This window comes from Adiantum capillus-veneris, chromosome 23 (genome assembly GCF_014529385.1).
Source record: "Adiantum capillus-veneris isolate H3 chromosome 23, ASM1452938v2, whole genome shotgun sequence".
NCBI lineage: Eukaryota > Viridiplantae > Streptophyta > Polypodiopsida > Polypodiales > Pteridaceae > Adiantum > Adiantum capillus-veneris.
The window spans coordinates 109,636,400-109,664,228 of record NC_140953.1 but is presented as its reverse complement, the minus strand read 5'-3'; the positions used below and the strand labels follow the sequence as shown (position 1 = coordinate 109,664,228).

The following is a 27,829-nucleotide window of genomic DNA, read 5'->3' as shown; positions in this document are numbered from 1 at the left end:
CTCACAAGAAGAGCTAGCGAGATTGATGGCCGAGGTGGAATGTCTTCATACCACCTCGATTATTTGCAAAATTGTTGGCACACAGCCCAACAGAGGAGAGGTTCGGGTGCCCGCTAAGCATTCGGGCGGCTCGGGCTTACTTTAGACAGTGGCACCATGGCGTCGATCCGACTACAATTGTGCTTGAGGAGGCAGATCTCCCTGTCTCATTCTGTTTTCCAAGGCTGAGGTCGAAGTATCTTCCCTAACTTTACAGGATTGGCTCCATGACTGGGACGGTCTTGGAGACCCTGTGCACTTCAATTTCAGTTGTGGCCAAGGCCGTCGGGTTTAGTATGCATCTTGGCAGGGACTACTTTTTCCAATCATGCACCAATGATTTTTATTGTGTCAGATAGACAAAGGAGTGGCAATGTCATGTTACGCATCCCAGAGAGGATTTTAATGGATATTGAGCTCAAGGAGCAAGTTGTGGCATTGTGGACACGAAAGGGGGACCTTGCTGTTTGAGCGGCCACTGGCCGTAGGGAGCTTAGTCGGTTTTTCCTCCAAGAGTCTACAGCTCGCTTTGTTGCGACCAAGGAGGAGGAGAAGCGACTCCGACAGGGCATTGCCTCCTTACAACGGATGCAAAAGTGCCATTTAGGTAGCCTTGGATGGAGGATCAAATGCAACAGGCCCGGTAGGAGTTGGCCACCATCGAGGAGCGATGCCACGAGTTTCCCTTTCACCGACAGACATCGCAGTGTATTCAGGTGGGCGACAGAGTTACTGGTTAGTTTTTTGAGATTGTCGGTCTTCGCGATGCGCACACCACTATTAAGCAGTTGAGGAGGCCCGATGGGTCCGTTGCTACAGAGCCGGAGGATATGCGCAGTTGCTACCAACTTCTACCGTGAGTTACTTTTGGCCGAGTCACAGTCAAAGCATCGAGATGCATGGAGAGAGCAGGTGTGGGCAGAGATGCCTTGTTTTGTCATTGAGGAATGCGCGAAAGGCTCGAGCGCCCGCTCCAGCCTGAGTAGCTTCAGTAGGCCCTAAGGGCACTCCCCAAGGGTAGTTGCCTAGGGGAGGAATCATGATGGCTGGACTCCCGGCTTCTTCTTGGAGTGCTGGGAGGTGCTTGGTTAAGACCTCTATAGTGCTTACAACACAATCCCATACATGAGTGAGGGATTGATCTACCTTATCCCCAAGGAGGGAGGCTCCTTGGATGAGATTCGAGAGTGGCAACCCATTACCATTCTCAACTGAGGCTACAAGATCTTAGCACAAGGCTCTAAGTTTGAGAATTCAGCTGTTACTTGAGAGCATTATACATGAGACATAGACGGGTTTTGTCTAGGAGTGCAGCATCCTTGACAACATTTTCACCTTCTGGGAGGCAACTACCCTCGCACATCTGTGAGGAGAGGATCTTGTGATACTCCTCCTCAATTTTGAGAAGGCGTACGACAAAGTAGATTGGGCTTCCTCGAGGGTACTATGCGTCGGAGGGGGTTTTCAGATGCATGGATTAGGGGTGTCAGCTCTATATAGGCGTGGTGCACAGTCAGGTGTCGTTGCCAGGGGGAAGAGGGGAACGCTTCATGCTTATACGCTCGGTTCGACAAGGCTACCCGCTTGCACCCTTCTTGTTCCTCTTCTATGCTGAGGCAATGAGCAGGTTTTTGACCTCACAGGAGGTTGTCTTGCGTGGACTGCAGCTGCCTATTCAAAGAGAGGAGCTCCTAGACGCTGGAGTGTGTTGATGACTTTGTTGCCAGGGGGAAGAGGGGAACACTTCATGATTACACGCTTGGTTCGACAAGGCTACCCGCTTTCCCCCTTCCTATTCCTCTTCTATGTTGTGGCGATGAGCAGGTTTTTTGACGTCACAGGAGGTTGGTTTGCGTGGACTGCAACTGCCTATTCAAAGAGAGGAGCTCCTAGATGCTGAGTTTGTTGATGATTTTGTTGCCAGGGGGAAGAGGGGAACGCTTCATACTTACACGCTCGGTTCGACAAGGCTACCCGCTTGCCCCTTTCCTATTCCTCTTCTATGCTGAGGCGATGAGCAGGTTTTTGACCTCACATGTTGTTGGTTTGTGTGGACTGCAACTACCTATTCAGAGAGAGGAGCTCCTGGACGCTGAGTTTGTTGATGACTCAGACTTGTTCTTGGAGGGCCATGAGGCCAACTTGCATAGGTGTGAGCAGTCTCTTGAGGTGTTCTGTTGTGCATCAGAAGCATTGATCAATTGGTGGAAGATAGTGGCTTTCTGGGTTGATAGTGCTCCCTTGCCCAATTGGTCTCCTGGAGAGGGCTTTAAGTGTATTCCTCCAAGGATGCCAGTACGTTACTTGGGCTGTCAAGTTGGTTTGGATTGATCACCAGAGCAACAAATTCCTCCTCTGCTCCTTTCTATCCAGAGGCAACTGCTTCATTGGAGCTTAACACGGCTTTCTCTTGCCCGCAAGGTTGTGGTGGCCAAACAGGTGGTGTTGGCTACTATGTGGTACATCATGTCTTGCTGGATTTTCTCGAGCTCTTGTATGAGCCAGTTGGAGCAGCTGATCATGAACTTCTTGTGGTCAGGATGAGACACTTAGTCGTCTCGGGCCAAGGTTTCTTGGTAGGTCATCACTTTACCTTGCTCTCAAGGAGGGTTGGGGATCATTGACCCAACACGACAGAGTAGAGCCCTCCTTGGGAAGCTTGTGGTTAGAGGACTTCTTCCGAGGGAGGAGCCTTGGAAGGAGCTATTGCTTCACAGGATTCAGGCCAAGGTCCCACAGATAGGTGGCCCTTGGAGCCCTTCCACTCGATTGATCTTCACAGAGATGTGCAGAGTTGGCCTGAGTAGGAGGTGGGAGGATCTCTTGGCTGCGAGCTTGCTTGAGTCTTGGAAGCAGTTGCGGGGTGGCCTTAAGCAGCATCGATCCACGTGCATTGAGGAGCGTTTGAGGCAGCCACTTGTTTTGAACCCTTTGGTCAGCACATAGCGAGGCCACATGGTTGGTAACAGGCCTCATGTCTCTTGGGATCCCATGGGAGAGAGTCCAGCCGGCTCATTTGGGGACTGGCTGTAGTTTACAATTCTTTCTGAGGAGATCTAGGGCATCCAACGACGAGACATGAGGGTGGTGCAGAGCATGTGTTAGGACATAGTAGAGACAATACCTACAGAGTGGCACACCCCTATGAAGCCGACAGCTCCCTGTTGGATGTGTGCTTTCACGCGATTGGAGGTCCTCATCTCAGTTAGAGCTTGCTCAGACACAGGTTCTTGCATCTTCTTTGAGGTTCTAAGGGAGGATCGTCTCCACAAAGTCACTGCCAAGGCACTTGAGGTGGCCGAGTGCTGCTTTCAGTAGACCAGAGTTGTGGGCATTAGTGGGAGAACTTGTGTCATAGACCCTTTTAGTCCCTCACCGGATCCATCCTGCACACATGACATGACACAAGCCAAATTCACCTAGACCCACGTAGTGAGCAGACATCAGGCTCACCTCCCAGCCATAGAGCCAATATAGGCTCACCCCCGAGCTTGGGAGCTTGCAACCAGGCGGGCAAGCCTCTTATCTCAAGAGTCGGTGTTCCATACCCCCAAGCCCACACCAGTATGGGTGTGCAGACAGAGCTGCCAAGGGCCAAGAGTCCAAGTATGGTGATCACACAAGATGATCTCACAAATGAGGCTCAAGTCCTATTTACAGGACTTTATAACTAAAGGGCCAGGTTCACACTGGCCGGACATACTACAAGTGCCCATCCTGGGACGTAACACTTCCCCCCTTATTTTTAATTGTTGTCCACAGCAATGTCCCTCGGTTATGAAACGGGGAAAGCGATTCCTTAACGATCTAACTAATTCCCATGTGGCTTGGGATTAGGACGATGCTTCCACTTGATCAAATATTCGAGGTATGAGTCTTGCAAGACTTTGGACCCTTTGATCAAGAACCGATTCGGGCTCAAGTGGAACGTAACAGGTGGTGTCTTCCATGTTCGAGCACTGGCCGGACATACTACAAGCGCCCATCCTGATGTCCGGGGACGTAACAAACCCTGAGTAGTAAGATCTTGAGTCAGGACACTGGCGGCTCTGGGCTTGGGAAAGTCGTCCATTTGTGCGAGTGCTGTGAGACCCGGGGGAGTGGTTTTGGTGGGATCCCTTTACTCAAGCTGACCACCCGGAGGCCCTCTTCTTTCAGTACAGAGTTTGGTTGGGTCACCACATACCAACAGTATGGAGGGAGGCTCGTCCTGCTGCAGTGATTCACTGGTAAAAGGAGGGTCTCAGGTCCGAGTTCTTGGCAGGTTTTTGGGAGCATTTGTGAGACAACAGGCAGCGAGGTGGGTCACCTTGTTCAAGTGGCTAGTTGTACATCGAGCTGTTGCAGTCGGGAGTTGGCTGGTGCACAGCGGCCTCCCGGCAATATGTGACCACCCACTTGAGACTCAGCGTCACTCTCTGTGGGATTGCCGCATGGCACAGCAGGTTTGGTGCGGGTTTTTCGACTGATGCCTGCACTCTCTACAGCCAGCCAAGCCAGTACACTTTGGGTGTTGCAGCTTGGTCCACACTCACAGGCCCAGCACCTCGTTTTGAGATGGCTTCAGTCAGCAGGATGATTGTGATACAAGAGGGCCGGCCATTCAGCCAGCCACAGAGTTAGTCCCTCACGAGTGGAGCAAAGATAGAGAGTGGTGTTGGGAGCTCATCTGCAGCGTGACACTGTGGTTCATATGGCGAGCCCGTTGCTTCTGCATTTTTGATGCTAGCTGATTCACAATTTTTTTTTAGTAAGTGCATTTGATTAATTTTCAAGTGGGAAACCTTCAAAGAAGGAAAACCCACAACAAGAAATCGATACATCAGGGTGAACACCAATGTGTTCAAGTATGAAAAGGTTCTAGAAACAAACATAAGAAAGCTGATAAAGGTCAGGGGATATGTCCCCAGCAGCGAGGGCAAGGCGCAAGGATTGCCGAAGAGACATCTTGAAGTAGGGGAAAGGGTCCAGATCAATGTGGTCAAACATGCGGGAGTTGCGTTGGCGCCAAATACTCCAGAAGGCCCAATATCTGACCCATACGAAGAAAGTAGTGAAAGGCTTTACCGCCAGCGGCACGAATCCAAAAGGCCCAATATCTGACCCAGCCAAATACTCCAGAAGGCCCAATATCTGACCCATACGAAGAAAGTAGTGAAAGGCTTTACCGCCAGCGGCACGAATCCAAAAAGCCAGAATCTCTTACCAAAGACCGCTGCAGGAAAACAAAGATGCATGAGTGTAGAAACCCAAGCAATAAAGACTCGAGTACAGCGACAATCTCATAGCAAGTGCTGAACAGATTCTTCGGAAGCAGAGCAACGAACACAACATGAGGGGCCAGTTTCAGAGACTCCAAGGCAGCTCCGACCGCATGCGGGAGCACCGTGAGGCCTTCTTGCAAATTTGGCACCCAGGGGCCAGTTTCAGAGACTCCAAGGCAGCTCCGACCGCATGCGGGAGCACCGTGAGGCCTTCTTGCAACTTTGGCACCCAGGTCCCTTCTTCCCCATGGTCCTTGGTGCGCCTAGATGTCGGCACCGTCCACTAGTGTGGCTTTTTCCTCCTCCCATCTCTTGCTTTAGCCTTATTGTACATATGTTGTTTTTTCATTGGGAGAGTCTCCCCACTTGCTGATGTAGTCCTCTCTAGCAGGGGCAATTTGTAGCCCATTGGGCAGTTATATTAACTAATGGAAGGATCTTTTTCTTGGGGGAAAAAAAAGTATGCCGCACAGTTCTATAATAAATACCAAGATCAACTGAAGTAGTCGCAGAAAAAAAGAAAGAAGTTTCCATAGCCTTTGGCTGCTGGATATTTAGTGCATTCGGTGTGCTACATGCACACTTTATATTCTTGGTATGACGGGGTCAAGTGGTGATTGGACTAATTAATGACTCTCCCTTTCCAACGTGCCAAGGAAATCATACCCCGCATTTGCTGTCCTTCCTACGGTTTATGTTAATGTCACTTTATGACAATACTTGCTCCCATAGCTTGGCCTTTGTGAGGACAAGGGTCGTGGGCAATGAGCCCATATGGCACTGGTAAGGAGCCCTTTTAGCTGAAGGCTACAAAGGGGTTGGTTGGGAGGTGAAACAGATGCCATAACCCACATCCTCATAGCCTTGCTCATCCTAACTAGAGTCTCATGAAGGTCAATTATTTCTTAGCTTTTCTGTCTAGGAAACCTTTATAATTGAAGAATAGCATTAATGTTTGATATCAATCATCTGCTTCTTTACATATGTTGAAGCTGAAAGTTTAGTTTCACTCATTTGCAGGGAGAAAGTTTTGCCAATGAAAGGGTTCTCGATGATACCGTGGATATTGACCAGCTGCATAACCTTCTATGTGCACTTGGTGTTTTTCCCTCCTTCCATGAATTACAAGAGATTCTGACTGAGATCAAGGAGACCATGTAAGCGTCGTCTTAAAGCTCAGAAAGCTTCTCATTTTAAGGAAGCAAATTTTGGACAATCTTGAAGTGAAAATCTCTTGAGTTTTTTATTCTCTTTATATATCCAGCCCTATGCAAAAGAGTATTAGTTTCAACGACTTCCTGCCGATTTTCTTGAATCATAAGCCTACGATGGATCTTGATGCATCAACCTTTCAACATGCTTTCAGTGTAAGTTTTGTCGCTTCTTGATAGCCATGTGCCACACTAGAGATATTCCTTCTATCAATCACTTCATCACCAAGGTAGACCCCTAGACCTTTAGAAGTAACTTGAGAGATGGAAAGAGGTTTGTTGAAACCTTTGGGACATGTAGCACATCAAGCTTGATTTATATAATTGTTGAGAAATTTTCATACTTTGTACCTGCAGGCTCTTGGAGCAGATTCTGGTAGTGGACGATTGAATATGGACCTCTTCCTAACAATGCTGCAAGGTGAAGGAGAAAAAATGACAAGGTGTGTAATGAATATGCTAATGTCGATTTCTTAGCGAGAAATTTCTCTCATTTACTTAGACAATAAACAGAAATTGTTCAAAATTTTAAGATGGGCTGCCAATGAGAGGGAGTTCAAAGTGTATGAATATCCTTGGTGGGGATATGTCAAAGTAAAAACTTTAAGATCTTCAAGATACTTATTGAGAGAGCAAGCTGTCAAAAGTTTAAAAGAAACTATAAAAGGACATTCCCTTTAAAGCACCATCATCACTCTTATATGAGATACCTTGATTCAAGATTTCATGATCAACACTTACTTGGGGAAAGAAGTAAAACCAGGATAACCCACATACCACTTGAAATCATTATGACCTTATCTCTAAAGCTAAAAACCCAAACAAATGCTAAGGCCTTTGCCAGTAGCAAGCCAAAAAGGTAGTACTAACAGCAATTTCTTAACCTGAAAGCTTCTCCCATCGACTAGACAAAAGGCTAGATTGTTTGTCGTTAATTAGCTTCTAGTGTTGTAGAGCTGGTGGCCAAAGTTTCTTTTCTTACATGTAGGGAAGAGATACAACATTGCTTTGAAAAGATCCTTCACAAACATGTCAATTTGGATGCTCTAACGAGAGATATAAATGCCTCATGGTTTTGCAATAAAGTTTTGAAGTCGTGAATGGTCCTCAAAGATGGTTGCCTGAGGGGCTTCATGATTGTTTCAAGTTACAATTCAAGATTTTTTTTTACAATGAATAAATCCTTTGGCCAAATGAAGGTGCTTCATTGCATAAAATCAAACTCAAGCGTTCAAGAATGGAAACTTTAATTGCATGGAGATTTTCCTCAATGGTGTTTAGAATATGGAAAAGTGTAACTTTGAGTAGGTACAAAGTGCTAGATCAATTTTTAATGCAGCAAATGTTCTCCAAAAAACATTACATAAAAATTAAATGCATGGACTAATTGATTGCCATATGTAGGCATATGTAAGCATGATGGATAATGGGGGTAATCTCTATGTGAAAACTATTATAAACCTTAAACTGTGTCTTACTCGATACGTAGTCTATTTAAACATATGCATGGAAATCTAGAGTAAGCAAACAAGTATGAAATTATAATCAACTCAATGTTTTGACTTTTTGAGTGTGTACTACGTTATCCATTTTTATGTTACTACAATTTGATCCTAAGTGCATATGACGAGCTTACAATGTGGATTAGAAGAAGTTTATTGAATAAACCTTGTTGAATATGTCATTAGGGAAATTTTAGACTTTTAAAGGGGCCCTATAAGCATGTTGGCTTTCTTTCTCTTGTCTTGTCCAAAATGGACACCTAAAATTTTCACAAATGAAATCAAAACTTGTCGGACCTTTTGAGACTTTAAGATTTTTCTATTGATATATAGCATGCTATTAAATTCCTCATATTTTAGAAGATTTATTTCTTGATGTAACAACTTTGTCTGAAAATGGAATATTCTCACATTTCAGCTTTAACGAGGAGACCATAACTTCTACAAATCAATTGCAAATGTTTTGAAATTTGTGGATTTAGAACCTATTTTAAGATCTTCTCAATGATATGTCACTTGATGGGCTTTTCATGAAGCCTTTATTTACATCATTGGGTTGCTACTTTGAAGAGAGAAAAGGTTAGCATCCTTATAGAGGTCTTTTTCCAATGATATGTCACTTGATGGGGTTTTCACGAAGCCTTCATTGACATCATTGGGGTGCCCACTTTGAACAAGAGAGAAAAAGTTAACATCCTTACAAGGCCCCTTTGAGGGCTCCAAAAGTTAACCGCATGTTTGTTCATACATTGCTTAGTCTCAATTTTTCTCCAAGCAAGGGACTGTGGTTGTTGTAGACAGGGGGCGTTCATTTCTTCTAAGCCATCTTGTGCAAGGGCAATGCCTTAGAGGATCCAATAAAAGGATGGGTCCCAAAACTAGGACAGTGGTAGAATAAATCCACCATATCTTTTTTGTTACTAGAATACTTAAGGAGGTAGACACTTTGTACTAAAGAGTTTCACATGAGTTATCTTTTGACAATATTTTTTATTTAATATCATGGAATATCATGGAATATCATGGGAGATTAATTAGGGAAGATTCGAATTTCTTTAAATTGGCTCATACAATTTGAGTGTCTCTAAAGTGGTTTCTCTGCTATAGGATATGTGATAGGGGAGCACCATGAGGAATCGATAGCATCTGAGCAAACCTCAAGGTAGGAATGGGTTCATAAACCTTAAATTACATGGGGCAAGTGTGTTGATTGCCATTTGAATTTAGACTCAAACTCTATCCTTGGAGCTATGACATTAATGAGCTAGTCAACTTGCTCGCACAAGATCATTGAATTGAGTGTCGAGCTCTTATTTATAAGCAATTTTTGTGTGTGGCTTGCCATTTCATCCTACAGTGAGCCGCATGGTGCCCTATTATCACTTATAACCAAGAGGCTCATAAGGTTATCACACTAAAATTTCAAAGCTAAAGTGGCATACATCCTACAAGATCATTGAACCACGTGTTATACTTACGTAATTCCTCAAGGAGCTAGATGATGTCTACACTTCTAGGATCTTTTTGATGCTCGTAAAGGGGGATCCCTATGCACCTCTGACACAACTTACACACCCTCTTATAGATGCTTTTCATGTGGCTCTAGTTACAATATTCTCCCATTCATGTAGTGTGTGAAGACATGGTAGTAGCAATATACCTTGGAATAGCGTAAGTGGAAGCTATACCGATTTGAGACAAAAGAAGAGAGCGTGTTTTACCCAACGTAAGGACGAGCTATATCATCTTGAGTCTGGATTGAGGTATGGAGTCTCTTCCAAGGGAGAAACAAGCACATAAGCTTATTACTTTTGTAACCACATGGAGGCAATATATGACTACTCTCTATACATTGCTAGCTCAATCTCCCCTACCTATGAATGTCTTGATAGACTTATACCTTTCTCACTGTCAGTGTGATAAGTAGTGGTATTGATAAACTATATATAGACAGATCAACCACCATGCATTTAATGACATACCCATGATACATTCAAATTTTTGTTTGAGATGGAGAACTAACTTTTGGGCGATATTAGCCCAAGATCCTATGCTCCCTTGTATCTAGTGTACAATCATGATAGGCCACACATTGGCCAAGATTTAAATTTCTACTCTTGAGCATGACCTTAGTCATTGTTCAAAGAGAGGCTATCCAAGCATGGAGACAAGCTAGCTTTAAAAGTGGAATCCTCTCTACTTGATAATATTTTTTCACTTTAAATTATCATTGGAGTGTTGATCACATGGATTTCATATCTACTATTTCTTTGTGGATTTTTTCAAAGCCTCCTTTATGGTACCTAGACATAGTTCAATGTATAAACCGTTTCATTTTGGTGTTTCTAGTGAGTGTACTTGGGGTATCTTGGCACTGTATGAGGCGGTAACAAGCAAAGTGTCTATGTCAAAGGGCTTATATGAGATAATTCACTCCACTGTTGGAGTGGAGTAGGGATGTCATGTCACCCATTCGGCCCATAGTTGTGGACAATATTGAATATCCGCAAGTATTGAGCGCATTTGATATGCTTGTTGAAATTTTGATCACTTGACAAGTTTCATGAGATTATGTTTCTTGTGAATCTCTATGTATGCCCAACCTATGAGGCGCCCAATAGAAGGGAAACTAGCAAAGCACTGCGGACGATCCATAGGGTGGCAAAAGAAAAGGGTAAGGCTAATGGAACCTAGTGACTAGTACAGCATGCAAGGGAAATGGACACTTGGAAAGCCCGTGCATGGTACATGCAAGTGAGGTGAATACTTGGAGGGCCCATCATGGCACATGCAAGCCAAATGGAGTCCATGCTTGGTAGGTGGAAATCCATGCAAAGCAATTGGAGTCCTTGCATGGGAGGTTGTAGTTCAAGCATGACAAGTACCATGTGACCCAATGAGGTGCAGTTCAAGCATGGGAAGTACAATGTGACCTTAGTGAGGGGCAATTCAAGGGTGGTAGGTACCAAGCATGACAAGTAGTGAGGGGTAGTTCAATCATGGGAAGTACGAGGTGACCTTAATGAGGGACAATTGAAGCATGGAAGGTACCAGACAAACCTAGTGACGAGTATTGCTTGCATGGTAGGTACATGGGAGCCCCAAACTACCAATTTCAGGCAAAGCGACCACACACACACACACATAGGAGGAACTTTCCACTTTCCAAAATGGTACATTAGAGGCTCAGTTAGAAGAAGAAAAGTGCAAAGACTTGACACTTGGGCTATGAGTACACACACACGCACACACTTCTATCTAAAGAGTTTAACCAGCCAATTGAAAGGTCTTATGGCACACACTCTTTTGGAAAGGGTGTTTATTCAAGGGTGAGCACCCTGTAGGAAGGAACTTTGTCTCTCCATTTCTCCTGAGCTGATCTCTATCTATTAGTCTCTCTATCTCCATTATCTAAGTATCGAATTTATGGTTTTACAACCTGGAAATTACTATTTATGTTGTCATGCATCGCCTTGGTAGTATGATAGTTGGTTAAAGTGGTATCAAAGCACAATTGCTTGCTTGTCTACGGGACAATCCCTCTATCGATGTATCTAGCTTATGGAAGTAACATATGAGAGGCATTTTGTGATGTTGCAAGCATGCCCTAGAAATGGGTTTTGTAGATCTCATTAAATATGTCCTTCCTTTTTATGGAATATCCTTGGTTTGTAATGATGTTCCCGCATCACTTTTTCATCCAATTGGTTTCTTTAATATTTTATTAGCAACTTGGAAGTGTTCTAGTCCATGTCAAATTAGGAGTTTCAAAATTTGACATCCTTGTAGATCTTTGAGATACCTTTTAATTGATTTTCGATTACGAAGAGATTTTTTCAAGAGAGCACTTTGTAGAGACATAATAACTAATGAGGTTATTTTTAAACCAGCATTTTATATCTTTAAATACTTTTAGATTATCAAATTGTAATGATATCTCAAAGTGTGTAGTTGGCCAAAAGATGCTAACCAAAAAGTAACAACTTCCATAGGTGAATTCTTTGTGTTCCTTTGCACCCCAAATAGTTTATTAATCATCGAATTTATGCTTCAAGAAGTTGATAACATCCTTAGCACACTACATGTGCCATGCATCATGCTTCTATTGCTAGGTAAGCAAAAGCTGCTAGGTGAGCGAAAGTGTGACATAGCTTGACACAAGGAAAGAGAGCGTAGATGCTTTGAACTAAATAACACATTCATCCAACCACACTTAATGTCACTTCAAGAAGTTGAATCCTTGCGTGTGTAGCCAATCACCATGGGTAGACAATGTTGTACAAATCATGTGTCATGATCTTGGTCATCATAAATATAAAAACTATAAAGGTCAACACATTTTTTATCTTGTCCCAAACATATGTGATGTGAATCAAGATGGTGACTTGTCAAGAATATCAATGCATTTCTTTGGATTTCAGTCTCTCCTTGAAAGGTTAACTTTCATCAAAATTTATTAAAGAGACAACCACATCTATAGTCTCAAAACAAGAGTGCATCTTTATATATGTGGTTGTATGTGTGACATATGTGTGGATAAATGCATGAGAAGGAGCCCACCAATATAACTAGTTAGTGGAATCCTTCAAAAAGTTGGGCATCTGGTAAGAGTCTTTTAAAAACATTCGAAATTTTTGCAAAGGCTAGCTTTCTAGATCCAATTTAAAGGTTTCTCTAATGGTATATACCATGATGGGATGTACAATGTGGTAAATACTATAGTAGAAGCTAGTAAGGATCTTACTAGCAATGTACCAGACAATTTTTTTTGTACCATCTTATCATTTTACCATGTTAGAAGAGGTTGCAAGAAAGTACATTGCTACTAGGTACTCACTAGTATCAACACAATAACTGAATAGGTGTGATGTGCAAAACCATGCCTACCTTTGAAGTGCTTACTGTGAAAGCATTTCGATGTCATCATTCTAGCTTCTACTAAAGTTACAAGAAATTTTGACCCTTCTACCTAACTTAAAGGTATCTATCAATACATATTGGTGATTTGAGTACTTTGGGGTGTAAGGGTAAATATTTACAAGGTAGCATCAAAATAGTTTTGTAGTAGCCAATTCACGGTTGAATAGGATAGGATGAGGAGGGAGCATTTCCAGTGCAACTATGTGAGCTTTAAGGTCGTAGCATCACAAGGGAGATAAAAGAGGTTTTTTCCTTGTGGTAGATGGAGATAAGTGTTTTTTGAAACAAAATGATGTGTGGAAAAATTAATTGGGTATAAAATCTTACAGAAAGAGTACACTACACTTGCTTGCTCAATTGTAGAAAAGCTCCTAAAATTCAAAAGTTTTATTGCTCTCTTGCATGCCATAGTCGAGCTACTATGGTGTTGTTATAGACATTTGTAAAACCTCCATCCTTGGGACAAGGTATGATTAAAAACTATTTAAGTTTTAGTACTAGTGAAGGTTCTTAAGACTATTGCCACGCCAATCCAAGTACTCTACATTCAACAATCTCCATGTGCATAGTACAAGGCATATTTAAAACTACTTTGACAATGAGAAAGTGCTTCAACCTACCAAATTTGCACCTACATGTTTTTTGTAAGTAGGAAAAAGAGTGAAGGTTAATCTAAGTGACTATATAGAAATATTAGTAAATCTATCGTGGTATTTTCCTTGTACCTCTAAAACTACCATTCTACTTCGAAATATACTCTATTGGTATTTCTAAGTGAAGAGTGCATAGGCTAGATATTTTTAAAGTAGCTATTTTACACCTAATAAATACTTTGAAAGAGCAAAAGCCTCAAAATTATCCGAAGTAACCGTATATAAGTAGTAGTACTAAACATATACAATAACCATATATAGGTGGTAGTTAACTACAATGAAAAAAATGTGGAGCTCCAAAGCTACTAGTAGACCTTCTTGTTTGGCAACATCATGGGGGAAGTCTTTTAAGATCTAAAAGCCCCGTTCGCCAGCACTTGTGGGGGTTAGAGAGGTGTGTGTCAGTCATGCGTTGCAAGTTTTGATTGCGATCACACTAAGTTTGCATTTTTGAAGGAATCTTTGTCCAATGCACTATTAACGGGTTGCAACAAGTATGTATGTTATTATTTTCATCCTAAATCAACGTGCAAGTCACGACGAGGTATAAAACCTGCAATTGCCTGTTGGTGAGGCAAAGAGTTGTTAATTCTCATTTTGAGTCGAAATCGTGCAGAGGCTGCAGTGCATCGGTCGAGCCCTCTAATCGTTGCAAGCATTGTGTGAGTCCACAACGCTTAGTGGTTGCAGAGCAACGAGCCCCCCCAAGCACTGAGCGGACCGGGGCTCTAACTCCTCTCTAGAGAGGGATGCTTTGACTTAAGGTGCACTAAATATAGGACATTATTGACTAGTTCAGTCGATGATGCAAATATTGAAGAAGTCACTAGTGAGTTCTTTTAGCATCCCTTCTTATGAATTTTGTAGCTTCTTGCTATCTCTTCAACTTTTTTGTGCAAATCAAATTCTTATCATCAACAACAGACATGATGCATCACTTCTATTTTTCTTTTAAAACTCTCTCATCCCTTCAAGGACCAATATTGTCACATCATGTTTGTAGCCTTTTGGGAAAGTGTAATTGAGTATGCGGAGACTATTCTTAGTGCATAATGTCATCTTTCAAGTAGCTGATAACCATTACCAAGGACAAGCAGTTAGATAATTATAGGGCCCATAACGAGGGCTTGAGCAAGCTAGTTTGGCTTGCCAAGAAAGACTGAAGAAGTGTGAAGGAACAATTCCATGACAACCTTGACAAATGGTAGCAATAGAGAGAGGCGGTGAGGGAATGTGTGAAAGCAAGGTCTTCACATTTTGGAAGTGATGGTTGATTTGGTGAGCCATTGAATGGATATCCTTATTTTAAAATAACCATGTACTGAATATAAATGAAGGTTTTTATATCAATACATTTCCAAAAATATGCATGGGTATATATCCACTTTTATACATGCACTTATGTCTTGTAGACTACTGCCACAAAAATTGCCATGACTATGTTTTTCTTAATAACTTTATCAATAGTCCGCATTTTTTTGAACGGACTTCTTGTGGTAAAATTTCGCTATTTAACATGATGCAATTTGGTTTTTTTTTCAATATGTTGGTGCTCGTCTTCCTCTTTATTGAACAACTTTTCTAGTGTTTGTAACTATTTTCTAGTGTGACATTTGAGAATGATACTATAGTCTTTTGCTAGAATTGGATAAGTGTCAGTTGATCACTCTCCTCACAACAAATAGCTTCTTCATAAAAAATCAAAGTTGGTGCCCATTTGGATGGTTTGTTTGGTGGGCCATCGAATGGGTATCCTTAATTATTTTAAACAATTGTGTAGCATATAACAATGAAAATATTGCTATGGAAACATTTGCATCATTATATATCCACATTTATAGATGCCCTTATAGCTTGTGGACTATAGCCTCAAAAAAGGCCATGGCTATAACCATGGGGATTGCGAGGTTTGTTCTTTCTTTAACCCCTTATCTACAATTTGTACTACTGTGAACTTGTTGCGTACAGTGAAATCTAGCTATTTACCAAGGTACTATTGTTTTTTCTTTAATTTGATGTGCTTATCTTCCTTGTTAATTGAACAACCTTACTCGTGTCGTTAACATTTTCCTAATGTGACATTTGTGAATGATACTATAGTCTTTTGCTAGAATTGGATGACAAACGATGATTCCCCTTAACGACAATTAGCTTCTCCATAATAAAAAACCACAGCTAACTAAATGGGGGCTAAACCTCCAAAAGCTAAGCAAAATAAAGACTATATTAGAGTCAGTATTTGATAAACACGGTTTCTTAAGTAGAGTTGTGTGTGCTTGTCCTTGTATGTTGGTGGGTGTAGTGTAAAGAAATTTTAGAAATTAACCCGGGAACCTGATATCTTCTTAGGGTTTCTTATGAAGCTTTAACAAAGAAATATTTTTACAAACAAGGTGAAACCTAATGTGGGCCTTCTAAAACAAGAGAAGCTTTCATAGTAGATAGATATAGGGGCCCTTTGATAGGCTAAGAAAGCAAAAAATAAGTTTTGTATGCCTATGTCCCTTCTTCTTTGGGACCTATCTTAGTGGGCCAAGAAAGGGTAGAGAGGAAAAGGGTATTGGGAGGTAGATGTCATTTCTTCTCTAGTGTGGCAGAAGGAAACCAAACAATGTCAAAAATGCATTCGATATATAGTCGATAAGAAAGCAAACTTATTTTTAAGGCTTTGGTTGTGTTTACCCTCTCAACTCCCACATGCCATGGAAAGAAATATCCAACTTTAGCCACTTTTGGTCTTGACACAACAACTCCCTCACACTTTTTATGAGGGAGGGACAATAGGAGTGGTGTCTTGGTTGAATGCATATGTGGATATATTAGTCTTAGCAAAAAAAATACCTTTTGGCGTTGACACACTAACTTACACACTTTTATGGGGGTTGAACAAGGGGATTAATCACTTGGGTGAATGGCTCTTTATATGTACTAATGTCAACTGAACAATTGATTGATTGAAATTACAATGGGAGAGTTTTAACACATGGTGGGAGAACTGAAGATAAAAGAATCATTGCAAGGAAGAGGTTTTTGTAGCACCATGCTTGTGTTGGGGAGAGAGCATTTTGTGTGTATATTGGAATGTTAAGTAGAATTAAGAGTGACCTCTTTGTGTGGATAGAGAACATTTTTCTATGTATAGGTATGTTTTGTACAATTGAAATGGTCTCTTTCTCTTATACCCCACAGGACATTTAGGCTAACTAAGTAACTTTTAAGGCTCCTTAAACCATGGTACTAACTAAACTAGAAAGTTCAATGTGTAGGTTTAAACTCTCTTTTCACACATACCCTTGAACTACTCCATGTGCAAAGATGTGGTGTGCCTATTGTATAATCATGTTCATTAAATGTTGTGAGATCAAACCCTTCAACCCGAGGAATTCTAGTCTCAATCAGGTTAGTTATCTTACATTTTGATGCAGAGGGTCAATAAGGATCCATGAAACCATGGATTGACCCCTTGTCCGGTGTACAAAAATGGTTTGTCTCCGGTTAGCCAAGAGCTGGTTGAAAATCGCTTTTAGTCAATTTCAAGCCAAGTTAAAGGGAAGAGAAATACAAGAAAATGGTTCAAAGGTCCTGTAAATTTAAAAAATTTTGGTAGAACTTGCAATTTGCATCTTTACAAGGAGGAAACCCGGCCACTCAGAGAAAAGGACTTTCTCGGATACTGCCTCTCTCCGTTTGTCTGTGTCTATGCTTGAAAAAGAACCTTTGCCCTCTTGTGGAGGATATGTACATGGTATATCTTGAGGGATGCACTATGGGAAAAATATGAAGTAGAGCTCTATTTGTGTATGCATGTGCCATAAGGGGAAATACTTTTGGTGTCATCTCCTCTCTAAATGCTCTAATCTCTTGGTTTGTTGTGACTTATATAGAGGCTCTAGCCTTTTGTACCTTGCAATAATCTTCTTATTTAGATGTACATCTTGAATATGCATAGATTTACATTGATGGACCTCTTCTGTCAAGTCGAATCATGCATTGATTGGTGTATGCATGTGCCATAAGGGGAAATGCTTTTGGTGTCATCTCCTCTCTAAATGCCAGCTCTTGGTTTGTTGTGACTTATATTGGGGCTCTATCTTTTTGTACCTTGCAACAATCTTTCTATTTTCATTGAGATGTACGTTTTGAATAGGCATAGATTTATATTTGCTTGGGCCTCTTCTTTTCAATTAGACTCATGCATTGATTTGTGCATGCATGTGCCATAAGGGGAAATGCTTTTGGTGTCATCTCCTCTTCAAATGCCCTAATCTCTCTTGGTTTGTTGTGACTTATCATTCAGGCTTGTCTTGTTGTACCTTGCAATGATCTTTCTATTTCTATTGAGATGTACATTTGTTGGGCCTCTTCTCTCAAGTATAGATTCACCAATCTACACCATTACAACTTTGAACCCTTTTTATGGTAGTACATAGCTTCTGTAGTACATAAGTTATGTCCTTTCTGTTCATAGTGGTCTATCTATAAAAAGTTGCCTTTTTTGCTTTTTTTACCTCCCTAGATTGATTGGCCTTGTCCATGCTAAGTTGGGCTCTGTCCGTTTTTCGCTTTTACTTCCTTTAAGGTTGAAAGCCTTATCCATGTGCACAGCTCTCTCTCTCTCTCTATATATATATATATATATATATATATATATATATATATTTATTTATTTATTTATTTATTTATTTATTTATTTATTTATTTATTTATTTATTTATTTATTTTTATTTATTTATTTATTTATTTATTTATTTATTTTTATATTTATATTTATTTATTTATACGCTAAAATTTTCTCAAAGATAGAAAAAGTACAAGATCTCAAGACATCTAAAGCAAACAAAAATATCTAAGAATCACTAAGTGGCCCCATGCAAGATTGTTTGAGCTTATTGGTTTGGGACTTGTGTGCGACATTCTGTAACGTTCCATTCACTACCTGTCTCCAATTCACTGTCTATCTTTAGTGTTTTGGGAATGATGATATCTTTCAGCTCAATACCTATCTCCATTTGTTTAACAAGGGAAAAACAAACGAGGGGTTGCACTAGAGAAAAAGAAAACACAAAAAAGGAAATGGGATTAGAAAGGAAACTTTACAAAAAGGGTGGGTATCGTGTGTATGTTGGCTTAGAAGGGGTTGACTTGAGAGAGAAAGACATAGGAAGATAGGGGGAGAGAGAAACCGTTGTAACTTACGAGTGTGGAAAGCGTTGTTGGGCTACAAGGAAGGTAGTTAAAGAAGGGGATACGGAGGGGTGTCTGTGTGTGTACGAGAGAGAGAGAGAGAGAGAGTGGGAGGAGGGCCATATGTTGAAAGTGGGGTGATCTTTATGAGCCATTGTCTCCACTTTTGCTCCTAGTGCCTTCTTGCCTGTCTCATCTAAGCCCTATTAAACAATCCTCCCAAAACGTGCCCGACACACGCCCACCTTCCCACGTCAGCCCTAACCCCTCCCTTCCCTTATAAACCCGCACTAGCTTTTGCCTTAATCTACCCTCAAATCAAATCAAATTACCCCCCCCCCCTCCTCTTCTTCAACATGCCTAGCTCTGTGTTGTCTACCTCCTCAGCCCCCTCCCATGACCCCCACATCGAGCAGCATTTCAACTCCAGCGAAGTCGTCCGCGACATCATCATCGGCATGTCCGATGGCCTCACTGTCCCATTTGCACTCGCCGCCGGTCTCTCCGGCACGTCGGCAGCGTCTGCCATTGTCGTCACGGCCGGCCTTGCAGAAGTGGCGGCTGGGGCCATTGCCATGGGTCTAGGAGGGTATGTACCGTCTACATATCTACATTTGCCATGAGCTCTGAGTTTTGCAGTAAGGTTTGGCTAAAATGAATAAGAGGCGGTTACAATTGCGTTGATGTGCAGGTATTTAGCAGCGAAGAGCGACACGGACCATTACAACAGGGAAGAGAAGAGGGAGATGGAAGAGATTGTGTGTGTACCAGAGAAAGGTAGCAAGCAGAGAGAGAGAGAGAGAGAGAGAGAGCTCTTACACCCACTTTGCGCCTCTATTGCCGGGAGAGAGAGAGAGAGAGACAGAGAGAGACGTTCAGTGCTAAAGAGTATGTGTGTTTGCATGCAGAGGCGGAGGAGGTGGCAGAAATCCTGGCAAAGTTCGGGCTTCAGCCTTCGGAATACAAGCCCGTCGTAGAGGCCCTCAGAAAACGGCCCGCTGATTGGCTGGAATTTATGATGAGGTGGCTAAATTTAGTAAAATTTACAAATTTATATCCACACACCTTCATTTTTCTCCTTGAGCGATAGGCGTTTTTCTTTTACTTTTCTAGGCACGTTTCCCACCCGTGTCTAGTGCCAATATCATACTTTGTTTTTTTGTTTGGGGGAGAGGATTACATACTGGTGGCTTCTCATTTATATTACATAGAATCTTTACAAATTCCTTCGCTTTCCTTTCTCTCAGCATGGCACAGAACGGCAAAACTCCTATTCGCCTAAAAGATTTGAACTCTAACGCTCACACATTTCGGACCACATCTGGTAACCAACCGCACTAGCTCGTTACAGTGTCAGTGAAGGAGCCTCTTTGATATATATAAACAACATCATCCGGTCTTTACCCCCTCATCCAGCTGCATGGCGGCGTGGCTTCCCTCTGTAGATACGGACACTGTTCCCTCAATCCTTGTTTGCTGCAATGCGCCACCGACATCCGTGCTCCTTATGCCGCTCATTATTGACTCCCCGCCAGATGCTGTGCTCCTTCCGCCGCTAATATCAGAGAGCACATCTGCTGAGATTCGTGTAATGAAATGATTTTTTTAGGATCGTATGCACATACTCGTAAATACATAATAAACATAGAAAATGACTTTAGACAAAAGGGATTACTTATCCCTATTTTTACTTGGTAAGCCTAATGCCCTTTTTGGCACTTAGCTTCTAGAAATGGTTGCTTGGGATGATCTAAGCTGTTGCTCTCATGCCAAATCCACGGCACGAGCCTCTGGCTTGCTTCGAACATGCTACACGCATTCTTTTAATGTGTTTACCGATCAAAGGGGACAGATTGAACTAGAAAATGGTGTGTTATATTCGTGAGAATCTACATATATGGGGTTTTATGTTAGGCCTTGAATGCATGGGATGTGGAAGGTTTACATATAATCATGATCAAGGTTGAGAATGTGATTAACCTTCATTGTCTACTCAAGGAGGAATAACTGTCTAAAATCAGCTCAACAGCAACAATCACTGCCATGCCAACACACCAAGTTAGCTTCACATGCATTTGGCACATGTGTCAATCTACCCACATTGGGTGGCTTTAAAAGCTTAGTCCCTTTTTCTTGGGTGTCATTCATTTCAATCGCAACAAAAGAGATGGCTTAAGAGCCACTTAGGGGACATCCACACATGACTAGGTAACTATTCAGAGTTATTCACCCTAAAATCTCACCCATTTGTGTGTCAAAGAGAGAGATAGAGGGATAGAATTTGAAGCCATCACAATCTCTCCCAGTCTTGCGGCGGTAGCTTAGAAGCCAAATCTGATCATTGGCTAAGCTGGTTATATAAAGGATATTTTGAATTGGATATAAATGGAATGGGCTACAATCTTAATTTTTGCATGCTTTTAAAGCAAGGCTCAATAAGAAGAGGTGTTCATTATTGAACACACAATCGTGGGTAGCTTCATGTCGATTAGGGTGTCTCAGACCCATTGGCTCAATGCTTAGGTTTTCTTTTGAGAATCTTCATGAACGTCTGCAAGGCCACTCTAAGCATTGTCTTTAGGACAGAAGAAGAGAGAGTAGAATTGTGAAAAGGAATAGGAACAACCCCAGTCCCAAAAGGCTTGATTATACTTTTCGATGAATTTTGAACATGGTTGCATAGCGAGTCCAATGTACTTGGACTCTCTATGCTTATTTCCAATGTAGTTGGAATTAGGCTATAAAGTAGAATCTTTTCCTATCATACTACCTCGTTTTCACAGGGTGATCGGCCTACACATCTTCGTATCTAAAGATGAAAATGTTAATCACTTCGCTACAATGTATCTTTTATAGCAAATACTTAACGTACTAGATCAAGCATAACAGATCAAGTATGTGTGCATTCATGACACAGCAAGGAAAAATGTCAAATTCGCTCAACATGCTCCCATGATCCATCCATTAATTAACACTAGATTGGTAACATGACACTTTTATGTCGTGTTAACTAAGCAATTTTCTAGAATTTTTGGGAGAGATGCAAATTGATTTATAAAGTGTTTTATGTCTATAAAATTGTGTTATGAGCTTGAAAAAAATTGGAATTTTTGGAGCGAATGGATTCCATCATTAACTTTGTGCTTGCAATTGATCTTTTAACTTAAACCGTGCTATTAAAAAAACGTGTGCTATTTTTGGAGTTTTCTCATTAGGATTGAATTTACTTTACTACTGTGTCGTTAGGATTGAATTTACTTTACTATTGTGTCGTTTTTGCTGAAACGCTCCATTACATCCACTTTGGAGGCTTGCCATGACCAAATGGTAAGAAAAATTACACATTACTTATTTTTTCATCTAGATTTTTATTTCAACTTCAAGTTCAAGTAAGCATGAAAACAAATGACATGTTGAGCAAGAGTATCAAATTTCTTTCCAAGACTTTGAAAGGACACTTTTATGTTCTCTTCTGTTACTAGACTAGTGTTAATTCACATAATTTGTATATTTGCCGTTATTATGCACAAAAGAAACTTCGTGGATATGCCTACTTAATTATGTATATTTGCCGTTATTATGCACAAAAGAAACTTCGTGGATATGCCTACTTAATTATGTATATTTGCCGTTATTATGCACAAAAGAAACTTCGTGGATATGCCTACTTGGTTTGAGTCTACAAAGCATATTCTCAAATAGACAAGCTACAAATGCCTAGAATGGTCATGATGCTTCTCTATAAGGTGTAGGGAATGGTCTCCTGGAGACCATTCCTTGTAATAACAGTGACCACGTGGCGATCGGCGGAGGCCGGGAGCCACTGTGGGAACTGTTATTACAGAGGAATGGTCTCCAGGAGACCATTCCCGGCCGTCACACGTCCAAGGGAGGGGGGCAAGAGACAGCGACCTGCGTGAGCATTACAGGCAAAGAAAGCGACCGCAGGCAGATTACACGATGTTGACAGCAACTGCAGGCAGATTACGGGAATTGACAGCGACGTTTAAAATTACGAGAGCTGATGTGGGTGCCAATGATTGGTAAAAAGCAAATTGCATTCAGGCTGCTGATGTGTAACTCATCCAACGGCTGTAGGCAAACATTACGGATTTTAATTGCCACTAAACGGACGGCCGCGATCTGCAACCCCCCTCCCCTGGACTGTGACGGTAAGGAAGAAGAGAATGAAGAGAGATAGGGCTAAGTATCAAAGATGCATCTTTCAAAATAGAATAGCCCTAGATGTAATGATGTCTAAGAGAAACTCAAGCTCCAATGAAATGAAATCTTTTATACTAGCTAAAAGGTGCATATGGGCTCAACAAAGGGTATGCAAGGTAGGTAAAGGACCCTTAACCTTAGAGGTCTACCTACGAAAGTTGCATCACATTGATGAGGTTTTGTTAGATGTATAAAGCATCCCTTTGAAGCTTGAAGGGCCTTCAAAACTAGTAGGGGAAGGATGAGGCCTAGGAGGGCTAGTTTCCGTATCTATATAAGGAATCAAACCCTTTTATTAGAAACATAATCCAAGGTTTAAAATCAAGGAAGCAAAACCACTAGGTAGCTTCAATTCAAGCTCTCAGGCACAAATGGAACCTTAAGCCTAACAACAAACGCTAGTGACTAGATCATATAACATGTATTTTCATGAAACCAAAGTAGGCAGTCTTTGGTATTATGAAAGGAAAGTTGTGGTGGGCTTTAATTCACAAGAACACGCACCTCTTTGAGGTGCAATATCATAAGGTACCGATAATATGTTACCAATGTAACTGCCAAAATCAGTAAAGTTACAATGATACTTGTGTAGCTACATATAAATAATAGTTTCATGTGTGACCCTACATGCTACACAAGTATTACAAAAAGCATCTGATAAGTGTGCATCATGTGAGCATTGCCTAATAGGTGTGTTTTTAAAACTTTAATTGCCAGCTCTGTATTCTCGTAGAACAAAAGGGACCTGACTTTTCTTTAACATTAGTTTTGTACCAAAAAGGACTCTTTATTCTTAAATTTAAATAAAATGGTACATGATATTTGAAAAACATCTCAAGAAATGCTTTTGCAAACTTATAAAATGTTAGCCATAGTACTCATAAAAAGTATAATTGCTCACTTTTGTACAAAGCATCAATAGTAACTATACTCATTAAAAGCACCTATGCAAAACAGCAGTTGATGTTTCTCTAAAACTCGTATCCTACTGTAAGAAAAACTTTAGCAAGGTGCATGCAATAATCTTCGTAGAACAAAAGGACTCCTTACTCGTACCTCGTACCTTTCCTTTTGGTACCAAAGAGGACACTTTATTCATAATTTTAAATAAAATGGTACATGAAATCTAGAAAACATCTCAAGAAATGCTTTTGCAAACTTACAAATTGTTAGCCAAGGTACTCTTAAAATCCATAATCCCTCACTTTTGTACACAACTTCAATAGTAGCTACAATCATAAAAAGCACCTTTGCAAAACAAAAGTTGATAAATTTGCATGGTCTTATGCTTCATATGTGTACAAATGCCTCTTATGGACATAATGGGAATCTATAGCATTCTCCCAGATTTTACACAAAAGCCTCTCCACGATGTGGGCGTCCTATATGGCACACCTTCATTGGTGTTTCATAGCACGCTTGGTATTTTTCAAGAAATTACACATTACACACTATTATAAATTTTCTTAAATGAGCTTAAAATACAAAATGCCTGTGAGTTTTGAACGTTGAAAAATGCTTAATAGATGGGTGTTGGCCTATAGATACATTACAGACCTTAAGCTTTTCCCCATAGCCTAATCATGTTAATGAAAGAGAGGTTTTAGAAGACCAAAATTTTTCTCTCTGTCATCGTTTTCAAGATTTGGATTTTTCTCTAATAACAAAAATTCAGTCTAAGAACTAAGTTATGAAGCTTGAATTGTTGTTATAATAACTTCTTTCCTATCCATAAATCTATGCAAAACCTTATTTTGATGAGAAATTATATTCAAGTTCTGGAAATTTTGTTGAAATTGCAATCAATTTTTATGATTTTTCCATTTTAAATCATATCCTCATAATTTTAATATGGCATTAATTTTGGTAAATTTGAAAATTTGGTTATGTTCTTCACCGCATAACTAGCCTAAGGCATGAACATGGCTTACAAATCTTGTTTCTATCTTCACCAAATAATTATCACAAGTTGCTAGAAAAATGGGACACTTTAGTGTCTCAAGTGTCCAACTGCTGAACTAGTGTTAATTAGCTTGGATATTGAAACCCCTAAAGTTAAAGGCCATCACATGCATGGTGAAGCAGCCAATGTAGAATCCTTAATTTACAATAGATGACCAATGGATTTGATCCTCTTTAAGAATAATCAAGGTCTCATTGAATCTCACAAATTGGACCAATGGCAATCAAGCTTCAGAAACAACATGTGACCTTTGTTTGTGTGTGTGTGTGTGTGTGTGTGTGTGTGTGTGTGTGTGTGTGTGTGTGTGTGTGTGTGTGTGTGTGTGTGTGTGTGTGTGTGTGTGTGTAGTTGTTTGTTTGTCTTTCTTTTTTTTGGGGGGGCGGGGGGGGGGGGATTTGGCCAAAGTCTAGCTAAGACCTTCAAGGCTTAGTACTCCTCATCTTGAGACATGTACTTCAATATGCCAGTAAAGCTTACTTATTAAAGCAGAAGAAAAGAATACTTCTTAAGGCTTACAACACATATATGTGCATGCTACAAGGTAAATATGCTGTCTAGGATTTCAAAGAGAAATGTTTTGAATTTGTATGGTGATATATTTGAGCTAATTTTAGAGAAACTGAAAAATGAAGAGAAAGTATTGCTATTTTCAACAAGAAATTTTGAATATGGCCATAGCAAATGTGATTATGTGTGCTTCAATGAAAATATGTTGTTTGGAAATTTAGATCTACAAAAAATGTAACAAAGGGTTTGTGTTTGTATGATAACAGGTTTGAGCTAGGGCTAGAGAAACCGGACCCAACAAGGGCAGTGAAGAGTGCAGCTACAATAGCAATGTCATATGTAGTAGGAGGAATTTTTCCATTGACACCCTACATGGCAATCTCACATGTGCAACAAGCGTTGTATGTATCAGTTGGCATCACTTTGTGTGCACTCTTCATATTTGGCTACCTAAAGGGCTATTTTACAGGCATGAACCCCTTCAAAAGTGCCCTACAGACTGTCATTGTGGGAGCCCTTGCCTCGGCTGCCGCATTTGGCCTTGCACGTGCCATTCAAGCTAGTGACCGTCATCATTTTGCACCCTCTCAAAAGTTTTCTTTCGATAGAAAGACTTTGCACCGCTAAAATCTTGAACCTTCAACTATATCCGGCACTTTGATCCCCCAGGGGATGGGTTCCCTACTTGTGGAGTATTTGCTTTGGTAGCCCTAACCTTCCCAACAAATGGGATTTGTTGCAAGGAAACATATGGCAGCAAAGCATGTCACATATTTGTAGAGAAGCAGAGCCTTACAAAATCTACTCTTTTTCCCTAAAACATATGGAATAAAACAAACCATGAAAGCACCTTAGCTTGAAACCTTTGATTTTCTCAATGTTATCCAACTTGAAAGAGCTTTCAAAAGGTTCCTCATCTAACTTTACATCATTTATGGCTTGTGTTTGACGGTACATGCACCACATCAAGGTTGCTTTACTTAGGGGGTTTTACCCATTTTTGAATACTTTTCTCTTTTTTCAGGTGAAAATGTGAGCTACCTTGCAAAAAATACGCTAAAATACAACAAGTTTCATAAAATCTTGGAATTTTGAAAAGCAAGGTTGCCTGTCAAAAATCAACCATAAGTGATCTTATTACTTTTGTAGAGGAATATTTTTAATCCAAAATTTGAGGGAAGCTAACAAAGTATAGTAAAGGGAGTGATTTTCACTTCAACTTTGGTAATAAATGTTTGAAAAACAAATGATAACCACATGTAGCAATAGTCTATCTATCTATATCTATATCTATATCTTTATAAAAAGGGAAGGGGTGGCCCTCCACATGGCTGCAAATCCCTGCAGCAAGGGACTTCCCCTCCCTTTGGCGCTCCCATTACTCCCAATCTTTTGGCCTTCGTGGCACAGCTAGCATCCCACGTGGCATCCCCCATTCTCATCCTTGCCCAACACGGCCTCGGGTTGCCGATAGATTGAGTGCAAATTGAGAGCATGTCTCAGGTTGTGGGTGAGTGGACCGTGAGACTCGCATTCAGTGGATTACAAACCCTTGAAATGTGGGATACTATAGCGGGTTTGGAAAATGTGAGATATTGCAGCAAGGCAACACTTCTTATTAATAAGCAAAGCCAGATGGGAGGAGTGTTTGGACGACGTTGCAACATGTTTGCAGGAAAACTCATTTGAAAAACTACTCGACTGCATACTTGCAAGTACAACAGATGCCCTCATGAAAGCAATTAAAGGGTAACACTATCCTTTGGAAATGAGGAGGCCACCAGTTGATGGGGAAAGAAGACCGTAAGCAGCCTTGTTGCGCTATAGAGGAGGTTCTACAAGGGAGTTGTTAGGGCTATTTTCAAGTCTCCCTCCCTCGCTCCTATGATGATGACCTGGGGGGATTTTAGCTTCTCTCTCTCTCTCTCTCTCTCTCTCTCTCTCTCTCTCTCTCTCTCTCTCTCTCTCTCTCTCTCTCTCTCTCTCTCTCTCTCTCTCTCTCTCTCTCTCTCTCTCTCTCTCTCTCTCTCTCTCTCTCTCTCTCTCTCTCTCTCTCAATCTCAAATCTCCCTCCCTCGCTCCTACGATGATGACCTGGGGGGGATCTTAGCTTCTTGCCTGGATGTCCTGCAACATTTCGGAGGCCTTCAACTGAGTATCCAAGGCTGCTGTGTTCCGTCAACTGAACATCCAAGGCGTGAGGGAAGCCATCTATCATGTCCCTCCATCCGCATCTGTTGGCTTGCCTGCACCTCCCACATAGATGTCTGCTCATGGCAGCCCTCACCGGCCTCTGCCCATGGTCTCCTCCATCTTCACCACCGTGAGCTCTGTTGTTCATCATGCCCCCTCCATTGGCATC

The 27,829-nt window shown here is 41.1% G+C and overlaps 1 protein-coding gene across 5 annotated transcripts in view; it reads left to right on the top strand.

The window, feature by feature from the left end:
* Positions 1–26,367, top strand: part of LOC147428350 (cilia- and flagella-associated protein 251-like) — a 235,631-nt gene extending 209,264 nt beyond the window's left edge. For 2 of the 5 annotated variants that reach the window (XM_086496905.1, XM_086496908.1), the window contains 4 exons: positions 6,324–6,460; positions 6,568–6,670; positions 6,872–6,957; positions 7,503–8,414. In XM_086496905.1, coding sequence (XP_086353031.1) covers positions 6,324–6,460; positions 6,568–6,670; positions 6,872–6,957; positions 7,503–7,614 — 438 coding nt within the window. In that variant the 3' untranslated portion in view covers positions 7,615–8,414. Of the gene's footprint in view, positions 1–6,323; positions 6,461–6,567; positions 6,671–6,871; positions 6,958–7,502; positions 8,417–19,464; positions 19,551–19,681; positions 19,797–25,733; positions 25,869–25,936 lie in introns of those variants that run through there. The other 3 variants (XM_086496909.1, XM_086496907.1, XM_086496906.1) reach the window with 3 other exon arrangements.
* Positions 26,368–27,829: the final 1,462 nt, after the last annotated feature.